Genomic DNA, 25,915 nt, shown 5'->3' on the forward strand with positions numbered 1-25,915 from the left:
TAAATAGGGAGGGGGTGGGGGAGGAGGAGAAAAATACTGGCAAGGGGGAGGGGGTGGGACGGGCGGAGGGGCAGAGGGAACAGAAATGAGAGAATGAGTGAGGCAGAGAGAAAATCACTGGGTTTCTATCATGCATTTCCCAGTGACTAATCAAACCACAACAGTACAAGAGAACTGGATGAGACAGAATTGCCTTACTCACCAACTTATGTGGGTCAGTGTTAAGAAAGTGGCACAGAGCCAAGGAAGTTTAGAAAAGAGTAGGTGACAATATGAATTCACTTGGACAAGTTCTGCTGGTTCTAATATAATACAGCATACCGTTGTGTTAATGTGCAAGACATTCCTCCGAAAGACAAATTATATCAATCTCTGAAAGCTTTTGACATTCAATTTGTGAGAATGTGATTTCATTAATAGATCAACTACCACAAAAAGCAAAGAAACTGGAACTTCAGCTCCATATAAACTGCAAATGGAATATCCAGTAGGAAGTACAGCACTGAGAACTTCACATTTCAATTCAGTTTTAAGATAAATTCAGAAAAGTGAATGTACTGTAAATACATAAATGCAGCTGAATGGCCTGGATTTTTTTTTAAAAAGGCATTTCAGATTTCACAAGAAAGGGAGAGTCATGCCTGAGAAATGACCCAAATCCACAACTTTAGTACAGGACTTCTGTCTGCATTATCTCACCTTAAGCTCCAATCCGAGTGGTGACCATTCTTTGACTGAATGTGTTCTAAACTTGCCTTTCATTGAACCTTTCCAATATCCAGTGGTCGCCATTCAGATTGAGACAGCATTCTGCGTTTAACTTTTGAATCAGATAATTGGCAAAAATGTAAACCCTACATTGGCCACATCAAAGAAACATTTCCTGTGACTGATTTTAAATGTCTAAAGGTGTGTACAATGAAAGTCAAGATAATATAGCTATGACTGGCCAAGAGAAAATACTGGTCGCTTTAAAACTAATCTTCCAGGCTACACAAGCTACAGGTTATTCGAAACCCTGTTGCCCAGATCTTAACTCCCAATGAGCCAGCACTTATGTTCACTAACCAACATTTGATCCCAACTTGCCACCGACAAAATTTTACAATGCTCACCTGTTCTTAGGTGGCACAATGGCCTCACTCCTCTCACCTGCTGCCCTACAATCCTCCAGGATCTCTACACTCCTCCAGCTCGGTGTTCAAGCACATCCCTCACTGCTGTACCTTCAGCTGCCTCGGTTCCAGGATCTACAATTCCTTCTCTACTTCTCCAGATTCCCTAATTCCCTCTACATTTTGGACTTGCCTTACAATCAAGCTAGTCTTAATGTCTCCTTGTATGACTCAGTGTAAAATATTGCTCGTGAACATGAGATGCAAAACTGGTGATCATTCCTTGGCTGAATGTGTTCTAAACTTGCCTTTCATTAAACCTTTCCAATACCCAGTGGTCACAGTTTAGATTGAGGTTACACCCTGCATTTGGAGCACAGGAAACTGCCCTACCGCAACCCAAAACGTCGACTGTTTATTTCCCTCCATAGATACTGCCTGACCTACTGAGTTCCTCCAGCATTGTGCGTGTGTTGCTACAGCCCACCACGACTGTGCCAACCGTGATTCCAATCTAATCTCATCCCAATCTAATCTCATCCCAACTGCCTGCACATGTTTAATATCCTTCTATTCCCTGCCTGTTCGTGCATCTAAAGGCCTCTTAACCATTTATATCACATCTGCTTCTACCTCCTTCCCTGGCAGGGTGTTCCAGGCACCTACCACTCCTCTGTTTAAAAAAAAACTTGCCTCACACATCTCCTTTAAACTTTCCCCCTCTCACCCTAAACCTGTGCTCTCCAGTATTTAACATTTTCACCCTAGGGAAAAAAAGACTCTAACCCTCTACTGTAAACACTTGACGAGAACTAGCAGTGATTTACTATGTAAAAAGTCCTATGTTGTTGGAGTTGATTGCTGACTTACAAAGCAGAGGTAAGGAAAGAAGTATCAGCACCCACCTTCCATATTCCTTTCTGTCCATTGAATCCTGCTGATCTTGTACGATTCCAGCAGCCTCGCTCCCTTTCTCCGTGCCTTGCATCACCGGCAGCTGGGCTGAAAGTGCACGCCCCTCGGCATTCTGATTGTTTCGGATCTGAGCACCCTCCCCGGTCGGCTGGCTCCGGCTGTCCGACTGAGAATTCCGCTTCATCGCCTGAAGTCGTGCCAGAGGGACGACATCGCAGTTCTGTGGCCGATGCCAGACCGTCTGCTTGGTGAGGGCATTGTAGTAATAGAACCGGTTGTTGTTCTGGTCAAAGAGCTCCCACCACTGGTTCTCACTTGACTGCCTGACACGTACGTGCTGCGGAGGATCCCAGCCACACTCTCCCGTCACCAGGTTAACGTACATGCGTTCTCGTGTTCTAGGCTCGATAATCTCCACCCAATCTGAGCTAAGAGGGCAAAATAAATGGAGAAATAAGAAATACATTAACTTTGCACAACCTGGAGCAAAGCTGAAGGCTACATGGCCCACAGGTCAATGTTACTCTTCATGCTCTACCCAGGACATCTCCAACTCAACTTCATTGCACAAATCCTTCTGATTCTTTCTCCCTCACATCCATTATGGCGGCAACTGTGGCTCAGTGGATTGCACTCTTCCATTGAGACTTTAGCACGGTTCTGAGGGAGTCCCGCACTGTTGGAATGTTACAATGCATTTGCTCCATAAAATGGATGGAAAAGATCACATGACCCGGTCACCTTGTCGTCTGCCTGCATTGCACTTTCTCTGTAACTAAAACGATATTCTACATTCTGTTATTGCTTTTCCCTTGTACTAACTCAATGCATTGATCTGATGAAATGATCTGTATGGACAGCATGCAAAACAAAGTTTGTCCACTGTACCTCAGGACATGTAACAATAATAAACCAATTTACCAAGGTCTCTGTACTTCAGTTGATTTAGATCAGATCCATAATCTAACCTCTAACGCGCTCCTGTTTGTGGAGCTTGAGAACTGCACAATGTTGTTTATTTTTCCAAATGAGCCAACGGGATGCCAAGAGAGCAGTTAACTAGACGTTACAACTTGCACTTTTCACCTTTTTAATTACCAAAAGTACCCTAGGACCTACTTGGAACATCTGCAGCATAACTGGGGGCAACCGTGCATTGGCAACCACACGTTCTATTTTAAGAACGTGGCTTTCAAAATGTGACATTGTGCACCGACTATTAACCAAATTGCATTTGTTTGTAGACACGCAAGAAGCATACCAATGCAGTGACATGCTAGGGTAACTCGAGCGCCAATGGATGACTTGGAAACGTGAAATTATTGCCATGTGAATTACCCACTTCGTTCCAATTACTTACAGAAACTGAAAATTGATCATTTGGCTTAACTTTTCTCTAAGTAACCAAAATTGCACAATTTTGTCAAATAATCGACACAGATCCTCACCTGCAAACCACCAGACCAAACCAAGAATAAAAACTGAAAAGATTCAAGCCCTGTTTTTGGTTTCCAGTTGGTATGAATGGTAAGTATGTTGAAGGGGAAATTACAAAGAAGGAAATCATCATAATCCTTCACTTCGTCTATGACTTCTTAATACAAACTATTAGACATTGCTGCATGCCACTGGAATACACAATGCAACACAAGTGAACTTTACAAAATAACTTTAGAGTAGTGGACACTGGTGCTGCTTCTCCAGAACTACCAAACTGTTATGCACCCTCAGATACCATTCAACATGAGGACAGTTTCAGTTCCATTGTGGGGTATGTAGGGAAAGGGATCTCCAATTACTCCAGATGGTCTCAGTTATAATCTAGGCTTCATGAGTGAAGACACCCAAGGTATTGCAACTGCTTGACATAGGTCGATGAATATGAATCACACCACGGACAGCAGATGCAAGAAAGAAGGGCTGAGGATGGCGCTAAGATTGGTCGAAAAGAGATGAAAATCCATACCGATCTTATCTTAGTGCTGGGCCGTAACCAGAACAGAAAACTTGAATGGTACGGGTGGTGTGAGGAGAGAGGGGGAGGGGGAGGGGGAGGGGGAGGGGGATCCAAAGAGCAGGTTGCAAACAGGGAGGAAAAACATAAATAAGATTTGGAGGACAAAAGGAAAAGCAGGATTTTGGAGATCATCACTAAGGTGGCAGAATTTAAGTACAAAAAATTCATGAGTTCAAGTCAAGTTTATTGTCATGTGCACAAGTACAGTGAGGTACAGATTCAATGAAAAACTTGCTTGCAGCAGCATCACAGGCACATAGATTCAGACAACACACAGAACATAAATTATACAAGACAGTAAAGAACGAGACTACAAAACAAGAAATTAGTGCAAAAAAAAAACCCCACAATTATAAATAAGTCCATGGTATCACAAAAGGTGGTCCAGTGTTCCATTGCTGAGGCAAGATTAGGGTTGTGCAGGTCGGTTCAAGAAGCTGATGGTTGTAGCTATTCCTGAACCTGGTGGTGTGGGACTTCAGACTTTGTATTTGAAAAAAGGTGATGAAGGAAGATGCAAGGAAGCTGCATGCCACAGGCCATCAGAAACCTATGATTGGGAAAAGGCTGATCCCATAATGTAGCCACACAGACCACAGACTCATCCTTCAACCTTGCAACCACCTCGAAAAAGGGAAAGTAAAAACAATACCAGATGTCCTCCAAATGCTAATACGTGCAATCACTGTGCCGCACTCTTCATTTTGAGCTCAACTCTACTAGCAACACCAGCCAAGATCTTACTGGCTTTCTCCATGCCCACTGTATGCTGTTTGTGGGGCCTGCAATATGAGTGACTGACAGTTCTCTCATGTTCCTCTCTTGATCTGTTACTCCTTATGGGTAGCCTGGCATAGCATGAATGGGACAAGTTTACCAATCCCAGATGCACAAGTCTGCATCTGTCAACATTGAAAGGATATCAGATGACAACCCTTTGCATCCCAGCCTGATCATAAAAAGCTATGAATAGCAACAGTCCCAACTGGAGTTTTGTGCAAGTCCAACCTTAACCAAGTTTCATTGCCTGATAATGACACTCCTCTGCCGGCAAGATTTCAAACAATTACCCATCCAACATGATATAATCACATTCAACAAAGCCAATGTGAACTTACTTTATCCAGTGATTTCCTGTGTGGTACTCCATCAAATCCCTTCTGGAAACCCACAAATACATCATCCCGGTCACTGCTTCAATCAAGTTAATAAAACCATGCCAATAATTTCCAAAACGACGCTAGGAATCCCCACTAACTGCCAACATTTCCATATGCACATAAATCAAACTCTGTATAAAACCTCCCAACAGCTTGCTTAAAATTGATGTCAAACTCTCAAGACTTGTAATTTCTGGAGTCTGATTTCTCATCTCCTTAAATAATAGACCACATGAGCCTCCCTGCTATCCACGACAATCTCAAACTACTGAGAATGTGTGATGGGCCCATAAACATTGCATTTATTTGTTGTAATGTAGTGGGCCTAATGAAACCAGCTACTCCATTGCTTGAGGCATCTTAATCTAAACCCATACTCTAAGTAGTAATTGTACACCCAAACAATTTTTGCTGCATACCTACCAACCACATCATATCACTGTTAGCCACTGAAAACCAACAGCAAATATCTATGCAGCTCCTCAGGTTTAGTTTTATACTTATAACTTGCCTTTCCTCATTAACCTCCAAGAAGATAAATGCTCATTCTTTTGAAATTATTTTCTAGATTTCACAAGAAAACAAAACCTAGCCATCACTGCTGGTCCCTTTCTCAAATCACTGGAGCACATTCAACACTATTCTTAATTATTTCACCCTTGCCTAGTTAATAATTCTATCTGCTTGACAAGAATACCTTACAATATATGAAAACTATAATTGTAATTAGTCCTTTTCAACTCACTTCCCCATGATCTTTTAGTGTTAGAGAAATTCCAGGCTCGTTTACCAGCATGGCTTAGTTATCCTTGCCAAATGATTTCCTCAACTTTTCCTTATCCACGGAAGTCTACCTCTCCAGGGCTGTGTTCTAAACGTCATTAGCATTAATGTGTTGCAAATTAGAATCTGACATGTACAGTGACCAGTGCTGCCCAGGCGTTTCTTCACAAGGTAAATTGATAGTGCACAGAAAACCAGGATATTCATCCTTAAAAGTCCAGACTAGCATTTATATTTCACTTGAGTTTCAACCCAAGTGTGCTTATCAAACACCAACAGTGTAACTGTTCTCCCTTAGAAGCAGATTAAACCTCTCCTTCAATGCATCTATGTAATACTTGCCACAGATATTCCCTAGAGCAACAAGTTCTACATTCTTACCAGGCTCTCGGTAATGAAAACTCTCTATTTAATTTCTTAGTAATCATCTCATATTAATATCTTCTAGATTTCACTCTTCCCAACATGTGGAAACATATTCTTCCCAACCTTTAAAAACTTGACAGACTACTTCAGCATGACTTCTTCACTTCAACACCCCCCCCCCCCACAAAATTTAATGACTCTTCCCTGTCCTGAACAATTTTGCATATCTGGTACCATCCTCAAATCATCTTTTCTGCACCTTTTCGGATCTCCAGTCCCGCTATAATATGGTAACCAGGATTGTAGGCTGTATTCCAAGTAGAGGCTACTTTGGAAAGCAGGATATGTGTTAACCTTTACTTTTCAATTCCATAAATCCTTGCAGGATTACTACTGTAGTTCCAAAACAAATTCAATATCCTCTTGTATAGATAACATGTTCAATAAGGAAGCAATTACAAGCATTGACAAATAATTCAAACCTGCCCTCTTCCAATCTTGTGTACCCACTATCAAATCACACAACCTCCTCTAATAGTAACACAACTTATTTTCACTCTTTCATTTACCCAAGAGTACCCTTCAAATAATCAAGTTTCACAGAGCACCAGAACACCCCAATTGGTTGGTCAATTCATTGTCTAAGCTTATAACCGATAGACCTGAAGACTCATGTGTGCTTGTTGATACAGGAAGTCTGTGGGAATGAAAGGCCATCTGGGAGGGGCAGAAATGCAACATGAGGCAATGACTAACACGGGCATCAATTTTATGGCAGGACACTGGCAAAGGTTAAGAAATTAACTAAACTGTGATGTTTAAATCAGCTCGATGATGACTATGCTATGAGCTGGGAGTTACCAGTTTAACGGGCTTAACATTGTTAGTTACTTTGAACAAATTATTCAGGTATTTCCTGGAGACAGTGTACTAGTGATATAATGATACTCTAAATATATAAATCATAAATGCAGAAAATTAGGGTTTTTACTCAATTAGCTTAAACAGTACACTTGAACTAAATAGGCAGTGTAACGCCAGATGCAGGAGGTTAAGGCATGTTACTGCCCATACTTTGGTTTTCCAAATCCCTTAAACGAGACACAGTGAAGACGATTTCTTTTCCACCAAGAATGTTGCAGCCTGTTGAAACTCGATTGCAGAGGCAATCTCTATCACATCCTGTGCCCCACAGGCAATCAAAACACCTCAGACCTGACTCAGTATTTGTCAATCACCAACTGTTCTGCCTGAATACAAGAAAGGCGAGTACAAACACAAAATTGTTCCTCAGAAGCAAAGATTCAACTGAAATCCAGAAATGAAAACTCTCAAACCTTCAACTACGTATTGACAGTATGAATATGGATTAAGGTTAAAAACCATACGTCAGAGTCCTACAGCACAGAAACAGGCCCTTCAGCCCATCACGTCCATGCCGACCTTTTTGCCCATGTACAGTCATCCTATTTGGCTCATTAAGACAGTATCCTTTTATGCCTTGCCTAATTAAGCATCTGTCTAAATGCTACTTAAAAGTAGTAATTGTATCCAATTCCACCATCACCTCTGGCAGCACATGGCAGATATTAACCACTCTCTGTGTAAAAAGTCTTTACTCCGTAGGTTCTCTTTAAACTCCTTCCTCTCATCTTGAATCTATGCCTTCTTGTTTTTGATACCTCTACCATGAGAAAAAGATTTGGACTGTCTACCCTATCTGTGCCTCTCATAACCTTGAGTACTTCTATCAGGTCTTGTCTAAGCCTCCTCACTCCAAGGAAAACATGCCCAGCCTATCCAATCTCTCCCTGCAACTGAAGTCTTCCAATCCAGGCTACATTCTGCTGAATCTCTTCTGTGCCCTCTCCAGTGCAACCACTTCCTATAGTGTGTTGTCCAAAACTATACACAGTACTCTAAGTGTGTCCTAACCAGCATTTTGTAACATTGCAACGTAACGTACCATTCCTTATATTCTACACCCAACCCATGAAAACAAGCATGCCGAATACCTTCTTCACCAGATCGACCCATTTTGCAACTTTCAGGGAACTATGGACTTTAACCCCAAGGTTTCTCTGTTCATCAACAGTCCTTAGCACCCTACCATTTACTGTACATGTCCTACCCCTATTTGACATCCTAAAATATAACACCTCTCACTTATTGGGGTTAAATTCCATCTGTTAACGTTCCACCCAACTTTCCATCCAATCTATATCCTGCTGTATAGTCTTAGACAACACCAACAATTTTCGTGTCATTCACAAACATATTAATCATATCTCCCACATTCACATCCAAGTCACCAATATATATGACAAAGAGCAAAGGTCCCAAGCACCCATGCCAGTGGTACACCACTAGCTATAGACTGCCCATCAGAAAATAATCCTTTTATCACTACCCTCTGCCTCCTTATCACCAAGCCAATTTTGGATCCAATTAACCAGCTCGCCTTGGATCCCATGTGCCTTAACTTCTGGACCAGCCTACCATACAGGACAGCAATTAATTCAATTCTGATCTTGTTGAAAATGAATTCCAAAAGGTACTGTGAAAGTTCATACACTTTCTGAATATTTCTGGAAGCTGGAGTGAGAGATGACTTACACTGACCGGTATATGTATCTAATAAAATTAGACTCCATAGAATTTTCACCTTTACTTCTATAAACACTATTTGTTCATATTTTACTAAAATTTACTTGAAGCAATGAGATTTTATTGCAAGCCACTATATATTACAACTTACTTATTATGACACAGAATGAGCCCAGAGGGTTCCTGCAAGTTCCTGGCAGAGAAATCCTTGTAGTCCCATCCCCCTATCTTATTTCTGTGGAGGCTTGCAAATTATTTTCTCTCACATGCCCATCAACTGCCCTCTAATTCTTTGGTCATTTAACTACATTAAAGGCATAATTTAACGTAGACAATTACGCTACCAGCATCTTTTAGGCTGTAGAAATCCACATGTGCACGGGGTGAATTTGCAAACTCCACACAAACAGAAGCCAGGGTCAGGATCAATCCCTCTGGAACAATGAGGCAGCAACACTAACTACCATGCCACCATGAAACTCCAATTTACTCATGGAGAAAATGGGGGTTCAAAACTTGAATTGATTCTTTGCCATTTTTGACCTGGAGTATCTCATACCTAAGAATGCTGCTTCACTAAAACTGAAGTCCCAAACTGAGGAAAAGTGAAATATTTACCATTTATTTACAATTGAACTGTTTTAATCCAATAGGGAAGTTATTTTTAAATAAACTTAATCCCAATGACAACTACTCTTATTGAACTCACTTGACATTTAGCTCCAAACACACACATATTTTAGATAATATGTCTGATCAAGCCAAGTAAAAATGTCTTTATTATATTGCCCTCTCAAAGCTAGACAATAGAAAATCACTGCAGTGAAACAAATACTCCCAACGAGGGAAGAACATTCACAAAAATAATTATTCACCGTCAAAACCAAAGAAAATGATAAATTCAGACAGTAGATTGAATTTCTATATTCCCCCACTTCAGATACATTTCCAAGAAACTACAACTCCTGTCACCAATTTTTTTTAAAAAGTTGCTGATCTTCAAATTTAGTCCAGGCAACAAAATGAAGTGCAAGAGGATTAAGTTTGATGAATTTTGGCTGGTATCACTATTACACAGCAGTATTTCACAGGACTCAATGCAGAAGGTTGTAAAAGTTGTCATTTGCACAGCACAAATAAACAGTCAATAGCAAAATGTCTGGGCATGTCTCAAACCAGAGGTTCAGTCACAGATCCAACCTCAATGCAATCATCTCTCTTTCTATTTAGAAATGTATACATTTTATTTCACCAAAAAAAATGCATACACAGTTTAACAAAGGAGAGAGATCTGGACAAGGGAAATACTTTGCTGGTTAAACACAGTTTTGGTTACAACTCAATACGTTGCCCAAGTGCTCTTGCAGTTTCAACAAGTCAGGGTTGGCAGGGCACACACACCAGGCTTTCCCCACAGGCGCCTTATACATGCTGCACCTCAGCAGACTGCACCTCTCAGCACATAGCCCTGAACCAAGCAAGACAGGCAACACTCACTTGTGCTCAGCTCGTTCAGCTGGAAGGACGGTGGGTTTCCAGCCAACCAACAGGGCCTCTTGTACCAGGCTGATGGTCCCTCAGCCCAGATGATGTCTGTTTCACACCTCACCCCAGGGAACACAGCAATTCAAATAGAGGCGATGCTTTCGCCTTTTCCAGCAGTTGCCCAAGCACAGGCTCACACCAAGAGAAAATGTTGTCTCTCAAAAAATAGGAAAAGGCAATATTTCGCTCTGGTGGCAGTCCAGCCCCAGGGAAGCAGAGAAATCCCAGCATTTTAATGGTATGGATCTCAAACATTATCAGTTCCATTGAAAAATGATAACCCAGTATTATCTAGTTCATGACTTTTGGAAAGTAACGTTGGGGTGCAAGGCTACCAGGAATGCAACACCGGATCCTGAAGTAGTTTCTCCTTGTCCATAACTACTCTCTCCCCCCAACAGGATTTCAGCACTACAAGGAATTTTCTTATGCATCACACAAGATAAATGAAGATATTCTATCATTTATTTGGTTTCCACAGCTCATAGTCATAATTCATCACTCCAATTATACTGCAACTATTCCAAGACATAGAACAAAACAGTTTGATCAGATGAGGAGATTTACTGGGAGGTTATTGAGCCAATCACATCGCTGTGGTCTGGAGTTACACACAAATCATACCAAGATAATATTCCTTTCTCAAGGACATTCGTGAAACACATGGATTTTTATGAAAATCCACTAGTTGTATAGTCATCAGTACTGAAATCTGCTTTTTAATTCCTTTTTTTTAATTACTTGATTTTCAATTCCACAGCTGCCGTGATGAGATTTGAGCTCACCTCTCTGGATCAATAGTCCAAGCATCTGAATACTAGTCCTGGAAAGTGAACTTCACATGGCAGAAGGAGAGAATTAATAAGAATTGCACACAATCACAACTCTTTCTCTGAAGCACAACAAATGCAAAATACTGAAAATTAGAAATAAAACCAAAAACTTTCATAATATTCAACAAGTCAGGCATGTATCGGGAGAGAGAAAGAGTTAATGTTTCGGGTCGGCGACATTGTAAAATCACCGACCCAAGAGGTTAATGCTCCTTCTCTCTCCACAGATGCTGCCTGACTTACTGAGTATTTCAGGTATTTTTTTGATTTTTAAAATTTATTCTGTTTGTGAAGTTATGATTTAGCAAGTAATTAGAAGTTGTTATCATTGCTTCAATGTTTCTTCTCCTCGGTCATCTTATAATTAGATACCCGGATGGGAGTTTGTAAGATCACAATGGGTTTAGATGTGCTACGGTGACAAAAGCTATGAAGCAGAGGATGAAAACTTAAGGTCACGTGCGAAAGATACAGAAGGGATGTGAAGAAAAATATTTTTAGTTAGTGAGTGGTTATGATCCAGAACTCCGCTTGTAAGGGTGATGGAAATAGAGCTAACTAGATGGGCCTGTGAGGAAGAGTTTTTTTTATTCCATTTATTCATTCCAGGGGTGTGGGCTTTGCAGGCTGAGCCAGCGTTTAATTGCCCATCTCTAGATGCCCTCAAGGATGTGGTGGTGAGCTGCCTTCTCAAACCACTACAGTCCTTGAGGTGCGGTTATACCCACAATATTGCTTGGGAGAGAGTTCCAGGATTTTCACCCAGTGACGGTGAAGGAACTGCGATATATTTCCAAGTCAGGATGAGGTGTGGCTGGGAGAGCAACTTCCAGGTGCTGGTTCCTATGCTTTTGCTGCTCTTGTGATTCTAATCGGGTAGAGGATGTGGGTTTGGAAGGTGCTGTCTTAAGGAGTCTTGGTGAGTTGCTGCAATATATCCTGTAGATGGTACACACTGCTGCTACTGTGACTCAGCAGTGGAGTGAGTGAATGGTTGTGGATGGGGTGCCTATCAAGCGGGCTGCAATGTCCTGTATGGCATGGAGCTTCTTGAGTGTTGTTGAAGCTGTACTCACCCAGGCAAGTGGATAGTGTTCCATCACACTCCTGACTCGAGCCTTTGGGGAGTTAGGAGGTGAGTTACTTGCCGCAGGATTCCTAGCCTCTGACTGGGAAAAGGGAAGGAAAGGATTGACTAGGCTACAAAGATCTCACATAGACTCAATGGGCTGAACGGTCCCTTTTTGTGCCATAACAACTCCATGATTGAATTTTCAGGGAGAGAGTGCAGCAGAACCCTTTTGATTGTGAACGGTCCCAAATACCTGCAATTCAGGCTGTATTCGCCAACACACTTGAGCCAGTTTTAAGTATTGAAAGGAAACCAAGGTGTGATTTGTATATAATGTAAACTCGGTTATTTAGCCTTTCCAGTCTTCTGTCACCAGCTGCTCTGCACAAACAGCCTTGCAACGTGACTTCAAATGGAATATACTTGCAACAATACCAGATCTCTAAACCACACCATCACACTTTTCAGAGCCTTCTGTTTATTCACCTGAAATTTTAAAGTCCTTTTAAACCACTTCATGGTCCTGCCCACTTTTGTAGGGAAAACTTCACATGGCAGAAGGAGACAATTAATAACAGGCTAAAGACAAAAACAACAGACAAGGCTTATTCTGCTTAACGTATTCTCATGCTGCTGCTCTGTATGTGTGCCCCTCCACTAATTCAACCACCCCCCCCATCCCCAACCACACAAAAAGTGGGTCAGAAAAACTGCCTGCAACTGGAATTGTCCTGTAATGATGACAAATGGTGTGTGTTTGAAGGAATGAGACCAGACGGTCTGTGCCGTTCAGAGGGAATCTTGTCGACTTTTGAGGTTTGGCCCAACCTGTAAACCTCTTGCCAATTTAAGATTGACAATGCAGACCGAATATAGTTAGACAGACACAAGGGAATTATTAAAACTTGTATCAAATGTTTTCTTGAATTGCACATCCTCCAAGAAATGTGAAATACACAGAGAGAAATGTGATCAGGATAGCAGAATTTGACTCAGCTGCTATCTTTTGAAACATTCATTACATCTCATTCTGGTAGGGCAAGTTTTTGTGTCCAATGCATTGTATTTTGCATTTTATCTCAATTTTTAAACTCCCACCCTTGGACACATTAATCACGAGCAGGAGGAAGTCATGCACGCCTGTTGGTCTGATTGTAATCACAACTCCACATTGTTTCCTACCCCCAGTTACCTATCACCCACTTGCTTATCAAGAATCTACCTACCTCTGCCTTCAAAGTAATCAGACTTTTTCCCTCATATTGTGTGGAAGCAGAGTTCCAAAGACACATGACTCCAAGAGAAAAAATGCCATATCATCTGTCTTAAATGAGCAATCCTTTTGTTTTTAAAAATGGTGATACTTTTGTTTTAATTTTTAAAATAAACTTCATTCACAATAAAATATATACAAAAGAATAAACAGTGCAAAACCTTTTACACTTATAGTCAATACTTTCAATAGTGTTAACTTTTTTTTAAAAACAATAGCACTATTGCCACTTTTGAGGCCCCTGGGTGATACACGATTTCAATGTTTGAGGGGCTTCCCCACCCAACTCAGCCCCTCCACGTGCAATAGCGGCAGGAGCCCAGACTGTGGTCCTTCTCCACAGAGCCTGTGTGCTGGCTTCACCAACCTTCACTCCTCCAATTTTGGCCTCTTGACCATCCTCTATTGAATTGCTGCTTTCTGCTATATTGACCCAAAGGATGATCCCACACATGCACACACTCACTATGTGGTCAAGCTTCTGGTCCAAGGTGGAAGCAAGCAGGTAATTCAACTATAAAGAGCTGTTTAACCCTCTCAAGGTGACAACATCACGCATATAGTATCAACAGCTCCATGACGGAGACAACCCTCCCCAGCATCCAGGACATCTTCAAGAGGCGATGCCTCAAGAAGGCAGCATCCGTCACTAAGGACCATCACCATCCGGGACATGCCCTCTTCTCGTTACTACCATCAGGGAGGTGGTACAGGAGCCTGAAGACCCACAGTCAACGATTCAGAAACCGCTTCTTCCGCTCAATCATCAGATTTCTGAACGATCCATGAACCCAAGAACATTAGCTCTTTATTCCTTCTTTTTGCATTATTTCTCTAATTTTGTGCCTTTGCACTGTACTGCTGCCACAGAAGAACAAATTTCACGTCATTTAAGTCAATGATAACAAATCTGATTCTGAGACACAAATCCAACCTTCACATTCAGAAACAAATTATTCCTGCTTTTAAGTAGAATGCCACGATTTTGGTATCAAATTCTCAAGTCCAGATGGCTAATCAAATTGTGCTCCATCTGTTATTATCATTGAAGCATGCAACCGGTGTCGTTGAGTTTACAACATAAAAATGCACATTCAAGTTGCATTCATCCTTTTATTATATGCATGTTGTCCTCTTGGTAATACTATAACCTGCTCCTCTATTCACAGCTGTGATTAAAACCTGTGGAAAGGTGCGCCTTATACAGTGGGTTTTATGGTAGTTTGTTTTTATTGGCCAGCTGTTAAAAATCCAGTCTCATTAGAGATGAGCTCAGAGGATTGTTGCTTTCAATATAAAGCTTCTTTGTACAAAAGGGGGAAGAGGCTGAACCTGACAGTTCCTACCAGACCAAAAGGCTTTCCTTAACAAAATGCAGTTCACATACTGTCGTTTATTTGCTTAACCAACAGACAATCATGTTCCAGCCACCCCTCCCTCGCTGTTAGATTGCCATCCATTCGTCCTCAGTCAAGGAAAAGAATTGAGCACGAGCTCTCTGAACGCACACGGTACAGGCCAACTACCCGTGAGCGCACACGGTACAAGCCAACTACCCAAGACAGGGTGGCAATGGCCTTTAAAGACATATCATCTAAAATTTTACATTTTAGAGCATAGCTCTTATTAACAGCTTATTTTTCTAAAATTGAGGTCTCGGTTTGGATTCAGACAGCAACTCCACCCAAAGAAACCGCTGGGAAGCTCAGCAACTGGCTCTCCATCAACCGCTGTCCTGGGACCCAGGGACCAGCTGGCCATTGGCCCCAATAACATTGTAGAAGGATGGTCAAATTTTTTTTTAAAAACATGTGCTTTTTTTTTTGAGTTTCTTCGAGACTTTGCATTCACGCAACTTTGGCAAGCAACTGCACATGGCCTATAAAACTTCATCACAGTCTCCACAGGCCTGACGTATTGGTACGAGACATCAGTCTGCTGCTGGCTTCTGCCAACATTCATACCCTTATCACAAAGCCAACAGTCCCCTACAACTTTCTGGAATGGAAGCCATCAATGGATTTCCCGACCACTCCATATCAAATTAGAGGAAAAGCACCTCACGTTCAGCCTGGGCAGTCTCCAACCTGGCGCCATGAGCACTGAATTCTCAAACTTATGACAACCACTTCCCCTCTGTCCCTTTTCTCTCTTCTGCTGATCCACCAGCCCCCATCACCCTACCTCTTTGCCCTCCCCCACCCTCTCGATCTGCCCATCACCCACACACTCCTCCCACTGGTTCCCTCTCCGCCCCTCTCCCTTTATTCCGTGCTCCACCTTCCTCTGCCATTAGATTCTGTCATCTTCAGCCCTTTGTCACTTCCAACTATCACTTTCCAGCTTCCAACATCATTCCCACACTCCCCACCCACCCACCAAGATCCACTTATTGCCCCCAGCTCTTGCTCCACCCCTTCCTTTTCATACCGGCTCTCTCCACTCTTTCAGTCCAGATGAAGGGTCTCGACCTGAATTATCGACCGTCCATTTACAGGTGCTGCCTGACCTGTTGACCAGCCCTAACCAATTTGTGAACACAAGCTTACTACAGGGATGCCTGCTTTGGCTGAGATCAGTAAAAGAGAGAGAACAAGAAATAAATGGTTTCTAAATGTATGATGTTCAGCAGAGCCTTCACCGGTTGGGCTCAGAGAGCCACAAGTTATATCTGAAGTTCTCAGACCTTTGCTGTCATACATAACTGCTGGCAAACACACAAATAAGGATACAAGAGTTCAGCCTCAGTCTTGGGGTTAGTATCCTGTTAAATTCCAAAGTTCTATTCACACAAGCAAGCCCTTTCCACCTTCTACCCACTTCCATGTATCAGTCAATGTTATCATTTCACCTCTCCTCCCCTGATTTTTGAGTCTTCACGTCTCTGGATAAAGGGGCTGGCCACTTGGGGACGATGTGTGGAGAAAGGTCCTTCATTAGATGGCTGCGAATTGTTTGCACTTTCCACTCCAGAGGGCTGTCAACATTCATCCATGGAGCACATTCAATGCAGAGGCTGATAGATTTTTGGACACAGGAAATCAAAGAACAAGGGAGGTGGGAATCAGGCAGAAAAATGGTAGTTCAGTCAGGGTACAACCCCATCACAGAGCAGCCTCCAAGGGCGAGATAACCAGCTCCAGCTTCTGTTTCTTACATTCATCCCAACTCCTCCTGGAACTGGGAGTTTTCTGTGACTGAACGTTGCAGAACGCCCTGCTGCAGTCCCTTTAAGAATTTCACCCAATACTGCTAACCCCTCATTTTAATTCCATCTCCTGTCTGAGCCTAAAGATGTCTACCACAACCGTTTCTCACTAGTTATTGCTGAGATATGTAGTACTGAATGTTGGGTACAAGAGTTGGGACATCATGTTACAGTTGTACAAGACATTGGCATGGCCACGTGTGGAGTACTGCAGACAATTCTGGTCACCCTACTGTAGGAAGGATGTCATAAACTGGAGAAGTTGCAAAAAAAGATTTACGAGTATGTTACTGGGAGGACTCGGGTTATAAGGAGAGGCCGGATAGGCAAGGACTTTTTAATCCTGGAGTATAGGATACTGTGATGTGATCCGACAGAGGTTTATAAAATCATGAGGGGCTTAGATAAGGTGAACAGCCAAAGTCGTTTCCCCAGGGTAGGGAAGTCCAAAACTAGAGGGCATAGGTTTAAAGTGAGAGGGAAAGATTTAAAAAGGTACCTGAGGGGCAACTTTTAGAGGGATACGGGCCAAACGCAGGCAAATGTTAGCTTAGTTAGGAAACTGGTCAGCATGGACAAGTTGGGCCGAAGGGTCTGTTTCCATACCTTATAACTATGAGAAGCCCCTTCCACGTTCCATCTCCCTATATGACATGAGCCACAGGTAACTAATAAGGACCATTCACGAACACCAAAAGTTTATCACATCAAATTATTTGCTTTGTAGGAAAATGGTGTTCAATATTCCATTCCAACATGCTACGATTAGTACCAAGTCACATTATAGTTTGCAACAGTCACTCTGAACTAGAAGATTTATTTTGCACAACCAACTGAATCTTCCCAGCATACCAGCCATTTCTAACTAAGTGATCTGCCAGCTGAGCTCTTTTCAGCTGAGAAAACACTTTTAGGAAATTTAACAAGCCTGTGTGATTTGCTGCCAGGGTGGGTAAAGGAGCTTGGGGTCAGAGGTCGATTGTCGACATGCTCCACAGATGGGAGTTATTACGGCTTTCGACTGGCCTCATTTGGTCTTTTATCACATTTACAGGCCGTAGGAACTCTTCCTCCTTTATATGATTAAATCAGCTTTAGTGCCCGACTCCAGATATGAAGGTTTTTGAGGCCTTCACAGAACAGTGAGGCCAGCCTCTTCCCTCCTGGCGGAGATTCTTGCAGCTGCCTCAGACCCCATGACCCCACAATGCAGCCACTGACCTTGTATTATCTTCATGGACATTAGAATGGGGGAGGGGGGCAGGGGTTGGGGGGAGGGGGGAGGAGTGGGGAGGGGGGGCTCAGATAACTCAGCCCTGCCCCTGTAAACACACTTGCATCTTTGTCTGGCAGGATCCCAACACCATCTCAATCTTTCATCCTTTCCACAATGGTTTCAAAATACATTCACTCAACAGCAGAACACATTATACAGCTGGTGAAGCCACTTCTATAAAAGATCAAACGTTTTTGTTACAAATGCAGCAACCTTTCATGAGCCTCACACAAGTTACTCTGCAAGTTAATCATGTTTACAAAGAGCCTTGATTAATAATGTTGGAGAATTGATACTGGCATTAGTTAACACACCTTGTAATACACTTTGCTTCCAAAATAGTTAAATACTTATGAAACCCTTATCAAATCACATAAAACAATTAGGGCGGGGGTCTGAAGGGCAGGTTGGTCTTTAGCATTTTGAACAAAGTACATCTTAAAGATTATAAATGGGACATCTTAAAGACTATAATGGGAGGAGAGAAGCATGGAAACGGTCTGCAGGTACAAAATATTAATGGTGGCAAAAGAAGCAATTAAAGGCATAAAACAGCAGTACTTATTATTCCTATGTATGTTATTTACTCTGTGAGCTTCATGCAAACAAGGAATTTCATTGCTCCTAGTGTACGTGAGAATGAACTGATCTAATCTGTACCTAGGCATGTAGAAAATGACTACGTGGACCCTAAATTGGTAGAAGATGTTCTGGAGCATTTGGGGCAATTTTGAGTATATCATGATGGAAAGGATTGAAGTGGTGGGCTGTCTCCACAACTGACAACAGTGATGAGAGGGAGGAATTTAACCAAAACCAAAAATGAACAATGGAGGTGGTTAGAAAAAAAAATTCTAACACAGAAGGAAATTGGAATCATTCACGACACAGAATCCACAAAGTACTCTTCTTAAATGGCATGTTAGCTACTTGAAAGAGTATAAACTGAAGTGACAAGAACATTGGCAACAGTGGATGGATGTAGAGAAAAATGCAAGTATTTGATGTGTCAAATGGCTGGTTTCCCTACTCCTGCATTTCATTTGACTTCACTCGCATCTTTCCCCTATTGCCATCAACGAAGTCTGTGGGGCAGTAAATGGTTGAGCTGCCTGCTAACCAAGCAGAAACAACCAGTCCCTGCCCCATTCATCAACTCGCTTTAGAATCACAGCGTGAACCTGTGTCTTACAACTTCACAGTGCCACACGTCACATTTCAACACAATTCATCATCCGAGATCCTCCGGTAAACTCTCAAATCCTAACAAGCAAAGCTGCAACAAGAATTTTAATTTGACATACTTCTTGCACATCAATTTTACATGTCACATCCTAATAGATAATTTTTACCCAACTCTTATCTATGCTTCTGGAGGCAAGAATAAACTGTTTTACTTCCTCATGTTCTGTTAGGGCTTCAAAAACCTCCATGTTTCTCCACAGATTTGGAGTCAGACGCTAAACCCGATTTAATCATATAAATCAGTTCCTACAGGTTGCTACACACAAGATTCTTTCAATTGCCTCACTGTTCCTGTGCAAATCTGACCGAGCAGGTTATCAACCTGATCCTCTCTACTTCCAGTATCCATCGTAAGGAAATGGGTGAAGTTATCACAGGAGAGGAATTAGTTAGGGGAATATTGGACATCTGTCCCTTCCATTAATATCTGGATGATGCAATAAAACAGAGCACTTGGAATGCTGTTCAGTATACAGTCAGGTGATTTCACAGATCAGGCATCACAATAGGAGTTCTCCCATCTCAATGGACCAGAGATGGAGAGCATACTTCTAAGCTATTTGAACTGACAATGATCTTGGCTTAAGTGCACAAAACATTAAATGAAGTCAAATCAACTGCCAAAAGGTTCCCAGAAAACAGCAGGGCATTTTGTAAGCCTAATTAATGGAGGCCCACATTTGTTTGTTTCTACATTCAATTGATGGCAGATAATTAAAGTGGGCAGTGGGACAAGATTTACAGACTCAGCGTTGTAAAACACATCAGAGTAAAATCCCCTAAGTGCCAAAGCTTTTGGCAGTCATGTTACGCATTTATCATAGGATGCCTGAGCTGATCTACCTTTAAAACAACTTTTTCTGCGGCCATACTGAGTGAGGGAAATTAAACCAAATGGCCGTTCCAGCAGATTTCTGTCTTTTGGTGAAGATGTTAAGATTAGTCCTTCGCCATCTGCCTGTCTCACTACCCAGATAGTGATCTCCTGGAACTAGCAGAAGAGATCTCCTGGAACTACTCCAAATATGGCAAGGGGATTTTATCCAGTGTACTGGTTAACATTTATCCCTCAACCATGCACCAAAAGTAAATTATCTGCTCATTAGCACATTGTTTGTGGGAGCTTGCTGTGCAATCACTGGCTGCATTTCCTGTTACCACAGTACCACATTTCAAAAATACTTCATTGGTTTAATCGCAAGGGCATGCAAGTCACTTTCCAAATTTAAATCTTTCAGTGAAATCCAGGCAGATGGTACACTCAGCAGTTCAAGTGCCCAATCACTCTGGATTGATGCAAACAGACTTCACCCTACAGATTAACAAGACCTTGCAGACTGCTCTCCAGAAATGGTCCAATGTGGAGGATGCTTAAGGAATCTACATTCTATCAAATGAATTGGATTACCACAGCAAAGGCACATTTTTACATGGGTCTGTGGAGCGGGGGGGGGGGGGGGGGGGGGGGGTGGTGAAGAATAGGGGCAGATATCACCTAACATATGATGGCTAGTAGAACAGTGACTTTTGTTACATATCTCTTTGATTCACCCACTGCAGGATTAGGAGCCCACTCTCATCGTCACCTCCAAACAGAATTTGGTTCAAATGCCTGCTATTCCCATTTAGTGTTGGGTGACACAATTTACAGTGTTCTGTTTACATTCAAACTTTGATTCAAGTAAATGGGCACAACCTCAAAAATACCTAATACCCACCAGCATCACACAACATTCAAAGTACTAAACCGATATTCTACAAAGTCCTTCAGTCTGTGCTCTTCCCAATTTTGCTGTCAACTCCTTTCTGTCCGATATTCTAAAGCTAAAAATTCCATCCTTTCAAAGGAAATGTCAGATGTGGATCTGCTTATAAATCAATCTTTTATCTCAAATTAGGACAGCAAAGTACTGAAAACAAAATTATAATGGAATTCAAACAAAGGCAAAAGATTCTAATGCAGAAGCCATTGTGTTTCAACAGACTGCAAGACTAGGAGCCAAAGCAACTCCCTGGCATTGCGACAAGTACACCTTTCCTTTCCACAACAGCGCAGCAAGCATTGTAAAAACATTCCAGAGATGCAACAAAGAATATCTAACTGAACAGCCTCAGCTGAAGGAAGAGGCCAGTGGTGGGGTCATCCAGATGACTGAAACCACCCAAACAGCTCCCCTCCACAGCCATTGTTGCACTGTGACCTCGCTGTAATTTTACCAATAAACTACTCCCATTCTATTTTTTGATCATGAAGTTCAAGGCATTTGCTTCTTTGCCAAACTGAGACGAGTCCAATCAGCCTCCAAGCACCCTTTGATTTAGGACACTACAAGAAAAAGAAAATGCAGATTGCAAGATATCCCGCTGACCCACCCTAAGGAGAGAAAACTCCTCCTTCCAAACCTGTCCCTTTGCAGGAGGAGGTATACAAATTTCCTGTGACACCAACCAAACCAAATAACGATTGAAATGAAAATAACCTCTGTTTGATGAACAGATTGCACAGTGAACAACCAAGGCGTGAAGGGAGAAGTGAAAGGAATGAAAAGCAAGCAGGACTCCTTCCAGGGTGTACATGAATCCACAGTGTGAACCCTCATGCACTGCAACTTCAGAAACTATACCAAAGTCTCACTCATTGTGTCAGTCGCATTTAAATAAACAGTCACCTCAGGATCCTCCTGTGCAGTCCCTCGTGGATGAGTGCGTCTGGGTTCCTTTCTCTCTGGAAACTGCAGCCTTGAACGCTCTTGCTTACATGCGGAAAAGAAGGGGGGCAACAGCCGAGTTTGAATTCAGAGTTACAACATTATAGTTTGCACAACTTGTCCATGAGCAATAGACTCTATCTGTACAAGTCCTCCCAGCTTACAAACACCCCACTCAGATATTGCCTGCACATACGAATGAGCATTTGGGAGGCTGGCAGGATGGGTTTGCCGGCTGCCGTGGGGCTGCAGGCATCTTCTGCCGTGTGGGAACCATCTGGGAACAGAACCCTGCCGTTACCTGGGGAGGACCTGTACTGGCAAAACACCAGGGGAGACATCAGGTGGGTGAGCAAAGACAGAGGGAGAATCCATGGGCACATGCCCCACACTGGTGAAAACGTGGATGCAAAGAAAAGGAAAGAGTGGAGGAAATTACAGAGAGAAATGAGACCACCGCAACATTGGAACGGCAACGTGAGAAGGTTCAGGGAGAAGGCAAGGACAACAGCCAAGGTGAGTAGGACACCTGGAGCAGCACTAAGTATGGATTGAAGGGTGGAGAATGAGGCCAGAGATGCACTCAACCAATCGAGTGTGAAGGTGACTACAGCACAAAGGCTTGCAGCTGCAACCGTAAAATCATCCATCAACATCACTGTGATGACTTCCTGTTGTGGGTGAGTGGGTAATAAATGACCGAGGCTGCTTCACGTCCTTGTCTACAGTGACTCAGTAGAAGTGGGTCGTGGTGTCAGTAGCAGGACTGACCTTACCACTTCCAGTTAGGGAGGGAAAATTGTCAGGGCTTCTCCCACTTCTTAATCCTCCACAGACTCATGCACAAACTGTGTGGGTTTGTATTTTGCATGGAAATGCTGTGGTGGTCGAGCTTCGATGCATTTCTTTTCCTTCCCCACCCCTAGCTGTGTGAATGGCTCTCCCACCACACATTGTTAAGGATAATACACAAAGAACCACCAAAATACTGCACAGCACAAAATAACCAAGGCAAAATATCCCAACAAGGAACCAAATGCTCCAGGGATGGGATAGGGAAGACAGTGAATTGTCACAGCCCATTGCATAAAAGGAAATAAAGAAACATTTTTAAAAATATAACCACCTTTAAGATGGTGGTTTGTGTTTTATAAGATTCACATGGCTACTGGTGTGACAATATTTTCAACTGATACATTATTTTCAACCCACTAACAAAAGCCATTTCTACACATCACCTATGATTTCTCAGATGGACACAGGCATAAAGAGTATTGCTTTAGGAACTCTGGAGTGAATTAAGTGCTACACAGCCCTTGAGAAAACATGCAAGAACTTTCTTTCAAAACAACCATTCTGGTGTTAACCTTGAACAGACTGCGGTCAGTGGGGCAGTGGAACCAAATCTCTATTGTGCCATAGGAAGAGAAGAAAGAGGCACAAATACTCCTCCGCTCAGATGGCTCAACAATGGAAATACATTTACACAAAAGCAAACATACTAAACACTGTGTGGTGGTGATCCCGTTCCCTCATGGATCCTTCTGAGACCTGGACACTGACAGCAGGTATCTTAAGGCACTGGAAAAAGACCACCAATGCTGCCTCCACAAAATCTTCCAAATTCACAGGAAGGATAGGAAAACTAATGCCTTCGTCCTCTCTCAGGCCATCATCCCCAAGTACAGAGACCCGATTACATTCGGCTGGCTATGCTGACAGGCCTCACCATTGGACCACACTCACAAAACTATACCCTATTCTGAGTTTTGTCACAGGAAGAGATTACCAGATGGGTAGAGGAAAGGGTTCAAGGATGTGCTCGAAGCCTCCTTGGAACAAAACTGCCACATCCCCACCAGCCGCTGGGAATATGGCCCACAATCAAAGTGAAGAAGAATTGAAAATAATTTTGAGAACCTCAAGACCACGTGTTGGGAAGAGAGCAAAGGAGTAGACCATCTCACATAAAGACTGCAACCATCCACCTCATCTTTGCCCCTCAAGGTTACACGTTACCTGCCTTTACTCCAGAGAAAACAATCCCAGCCAATCCAGTCTCTCCTTATAACCCCCGCTAGGTTCACTGACCATTCCTGGCATTAAACTTCTAGATGATGATTCCCATATGTTGGAATAGATTTAAACGTTTTCAAAACTTTATATTTCAACTTCTTACTTAAATCACTGATGTTCTCATCTGTATATAAGACTGTGAAAATGCTAACAATATTAACTAATTTTTCTGATTTGAGTACACTTCATGCGATTGGCTCCTCAGACATAAGCGGCATTAGGGTTTACTGGATAACAAGATGGTTAACTGCAATGGGTTCCCTCAGCCTCGACACACAGGATCTCAAATAGGGATTTGCAGGTTACAGAAGCTCAGGTCTCTCTGGTCCGCATGGTTCTGGTACTAAATTACTGATCCAGTGATACTTTGGTGCAAACTATCACTCTGGTCAGATTTCAGAACGCATTCTTAAGACTCAAGAAAACGGAACACTTAATCCCCGAAGTTACACTGGGTTGCTAAGGTAGCAATGAAAAGTCTAGGGCAACTCAAGCATTAATTTCTGAACAGAATGCAGGCGTCAGCTGACTGACTGATAACACCTCCTAAAGTACACACACACATATACACACAGACTTGGCCAGCGCTGTGGAGGAAACCCTGGCATTAATGCAGAGTACTTCACTATCAATCTCCCCTCATCTCCAAATGAAGAGGAGCTGATAGAACAAAACTGAGAATAGATTTCAACTGTATTACTGTGGGATGACACCAGGCATTCTTCATGTCCCAAGCAGCTGTACTGAAGTGGCTACATAGAGTCAGAGTCTTACACGGAAACAGGCCCTTCGGCCCAACCCATCCATGCCGACCGTGTTGCCCAGCAAGCTAGTCCCATCTGTCCACATTTGGCCCCTAGCTCTCTAACTTCTGCTATCAATGTACCTACCTGGATGGCTTTTAAATGCTTTTAAACATAGAATTGGGAACAGTTCCATACCTGGAGTTCAAGTATGAGGAAGAAAATTTAAAGAAATCAAAGGACAAGATAGTCTTAAATATAAATGCACTGCTTATTATTAATATAGAATGGATTTGGAGTTACTCCCCACACTCATACTTATCTGATGCAGATTCAGAAAGTCTTTTTTTTCCTGGTCTGGAGCATCCCAGACTACAGCAGTGCAGTCTAGGTACAGTGAAGTAGTCCTGCCCCCAAAAGCCTTGACAGTGAGCAAACCCCTCATCCATTCCCCACACCCACCCAGCTTTGCTGGCCATTAAAGTTGAGAGGGTAACTTAACACGCATTTAAAAACTATTAAAATTGTGGTAGATTAACAGAGGAAACATTATTAACAATGTTCTAAAAAAGAACCTCAAAAATATTAAACAGAAGTGAAACATGTCTTTCCCACTGGTTTTCTTATCTGCAGCACTACAAAGCATTTCAAAATCAATGGGTTCTTGGGTCTGACCTGACTCAGGATCCAAGAGGAGACTCCCCAGTGCAAATACTGGGGGAATCTCAGCAACACTAGGCTCCCATTCTAGAGTGCATCCATCAGTGAAGCTCAGAGTCAGCATTCCAAATCTATTAAACCCAGGACTTTTGCAAATGATAATGCATGCACAGAAATCCTTTGAAACAACAATTTCCAAAAAGAACCGAAACAAAATCTACAGACTTCGGTCTTCATATAAAAGTAGTGACACAAGATTTACAAAGACATTACTTTTCTAATTTCTGATGTTAAATTTAGGTGTTCCACAAAT

The 25,915-nt window shown here is 42.3% G+C and overlaps 1 protein-coding gene across 4 annotated transcripts in view; it reads right to left on the reverse strand.

The window, feature by feature from the left end:
* Positions 1–25,915, reverse strand: part of arhgap46b (Rho GTPase activating protein 46b) — a 145,206-nt gene that overhangs the window by 85,135 nt on the left and 34,156 nt on the right. For 2 of the 4 annotated variants that reach the window (XM_052031208.1, XM_052031207.1), the window contains exon 2: positions 2,021–2,458. In XM_052031208.1, coding sequence (XP_051887168.1) covers positions 2,021–2,458 — 438 coding nt within the window. Of the gene's footprint in view, positions 1–2,020; positions 2,459–22,084; positions 22,169–25,915 lie in introns of all 4 variants that reach the window. The other 2 variants (XM_052031206.1, XM_052031209.1) reach the window with 2 other exon arrangements.

This window comes from Pristis pectinata, chromosome 16 (genome assembly GCF_009764475.1).
Source record: "Pristis pectinata isolate sPriPec2 chromosome 16, sPriPec2.1.pri, whole genome shotgun sequence".
Lineage (NCBI taxonomy): Eukaryota > Metazoa > Chordata > Chondrichthyes > Rhinopristiformes > Pristidae > Pristis > Pristis pectinata.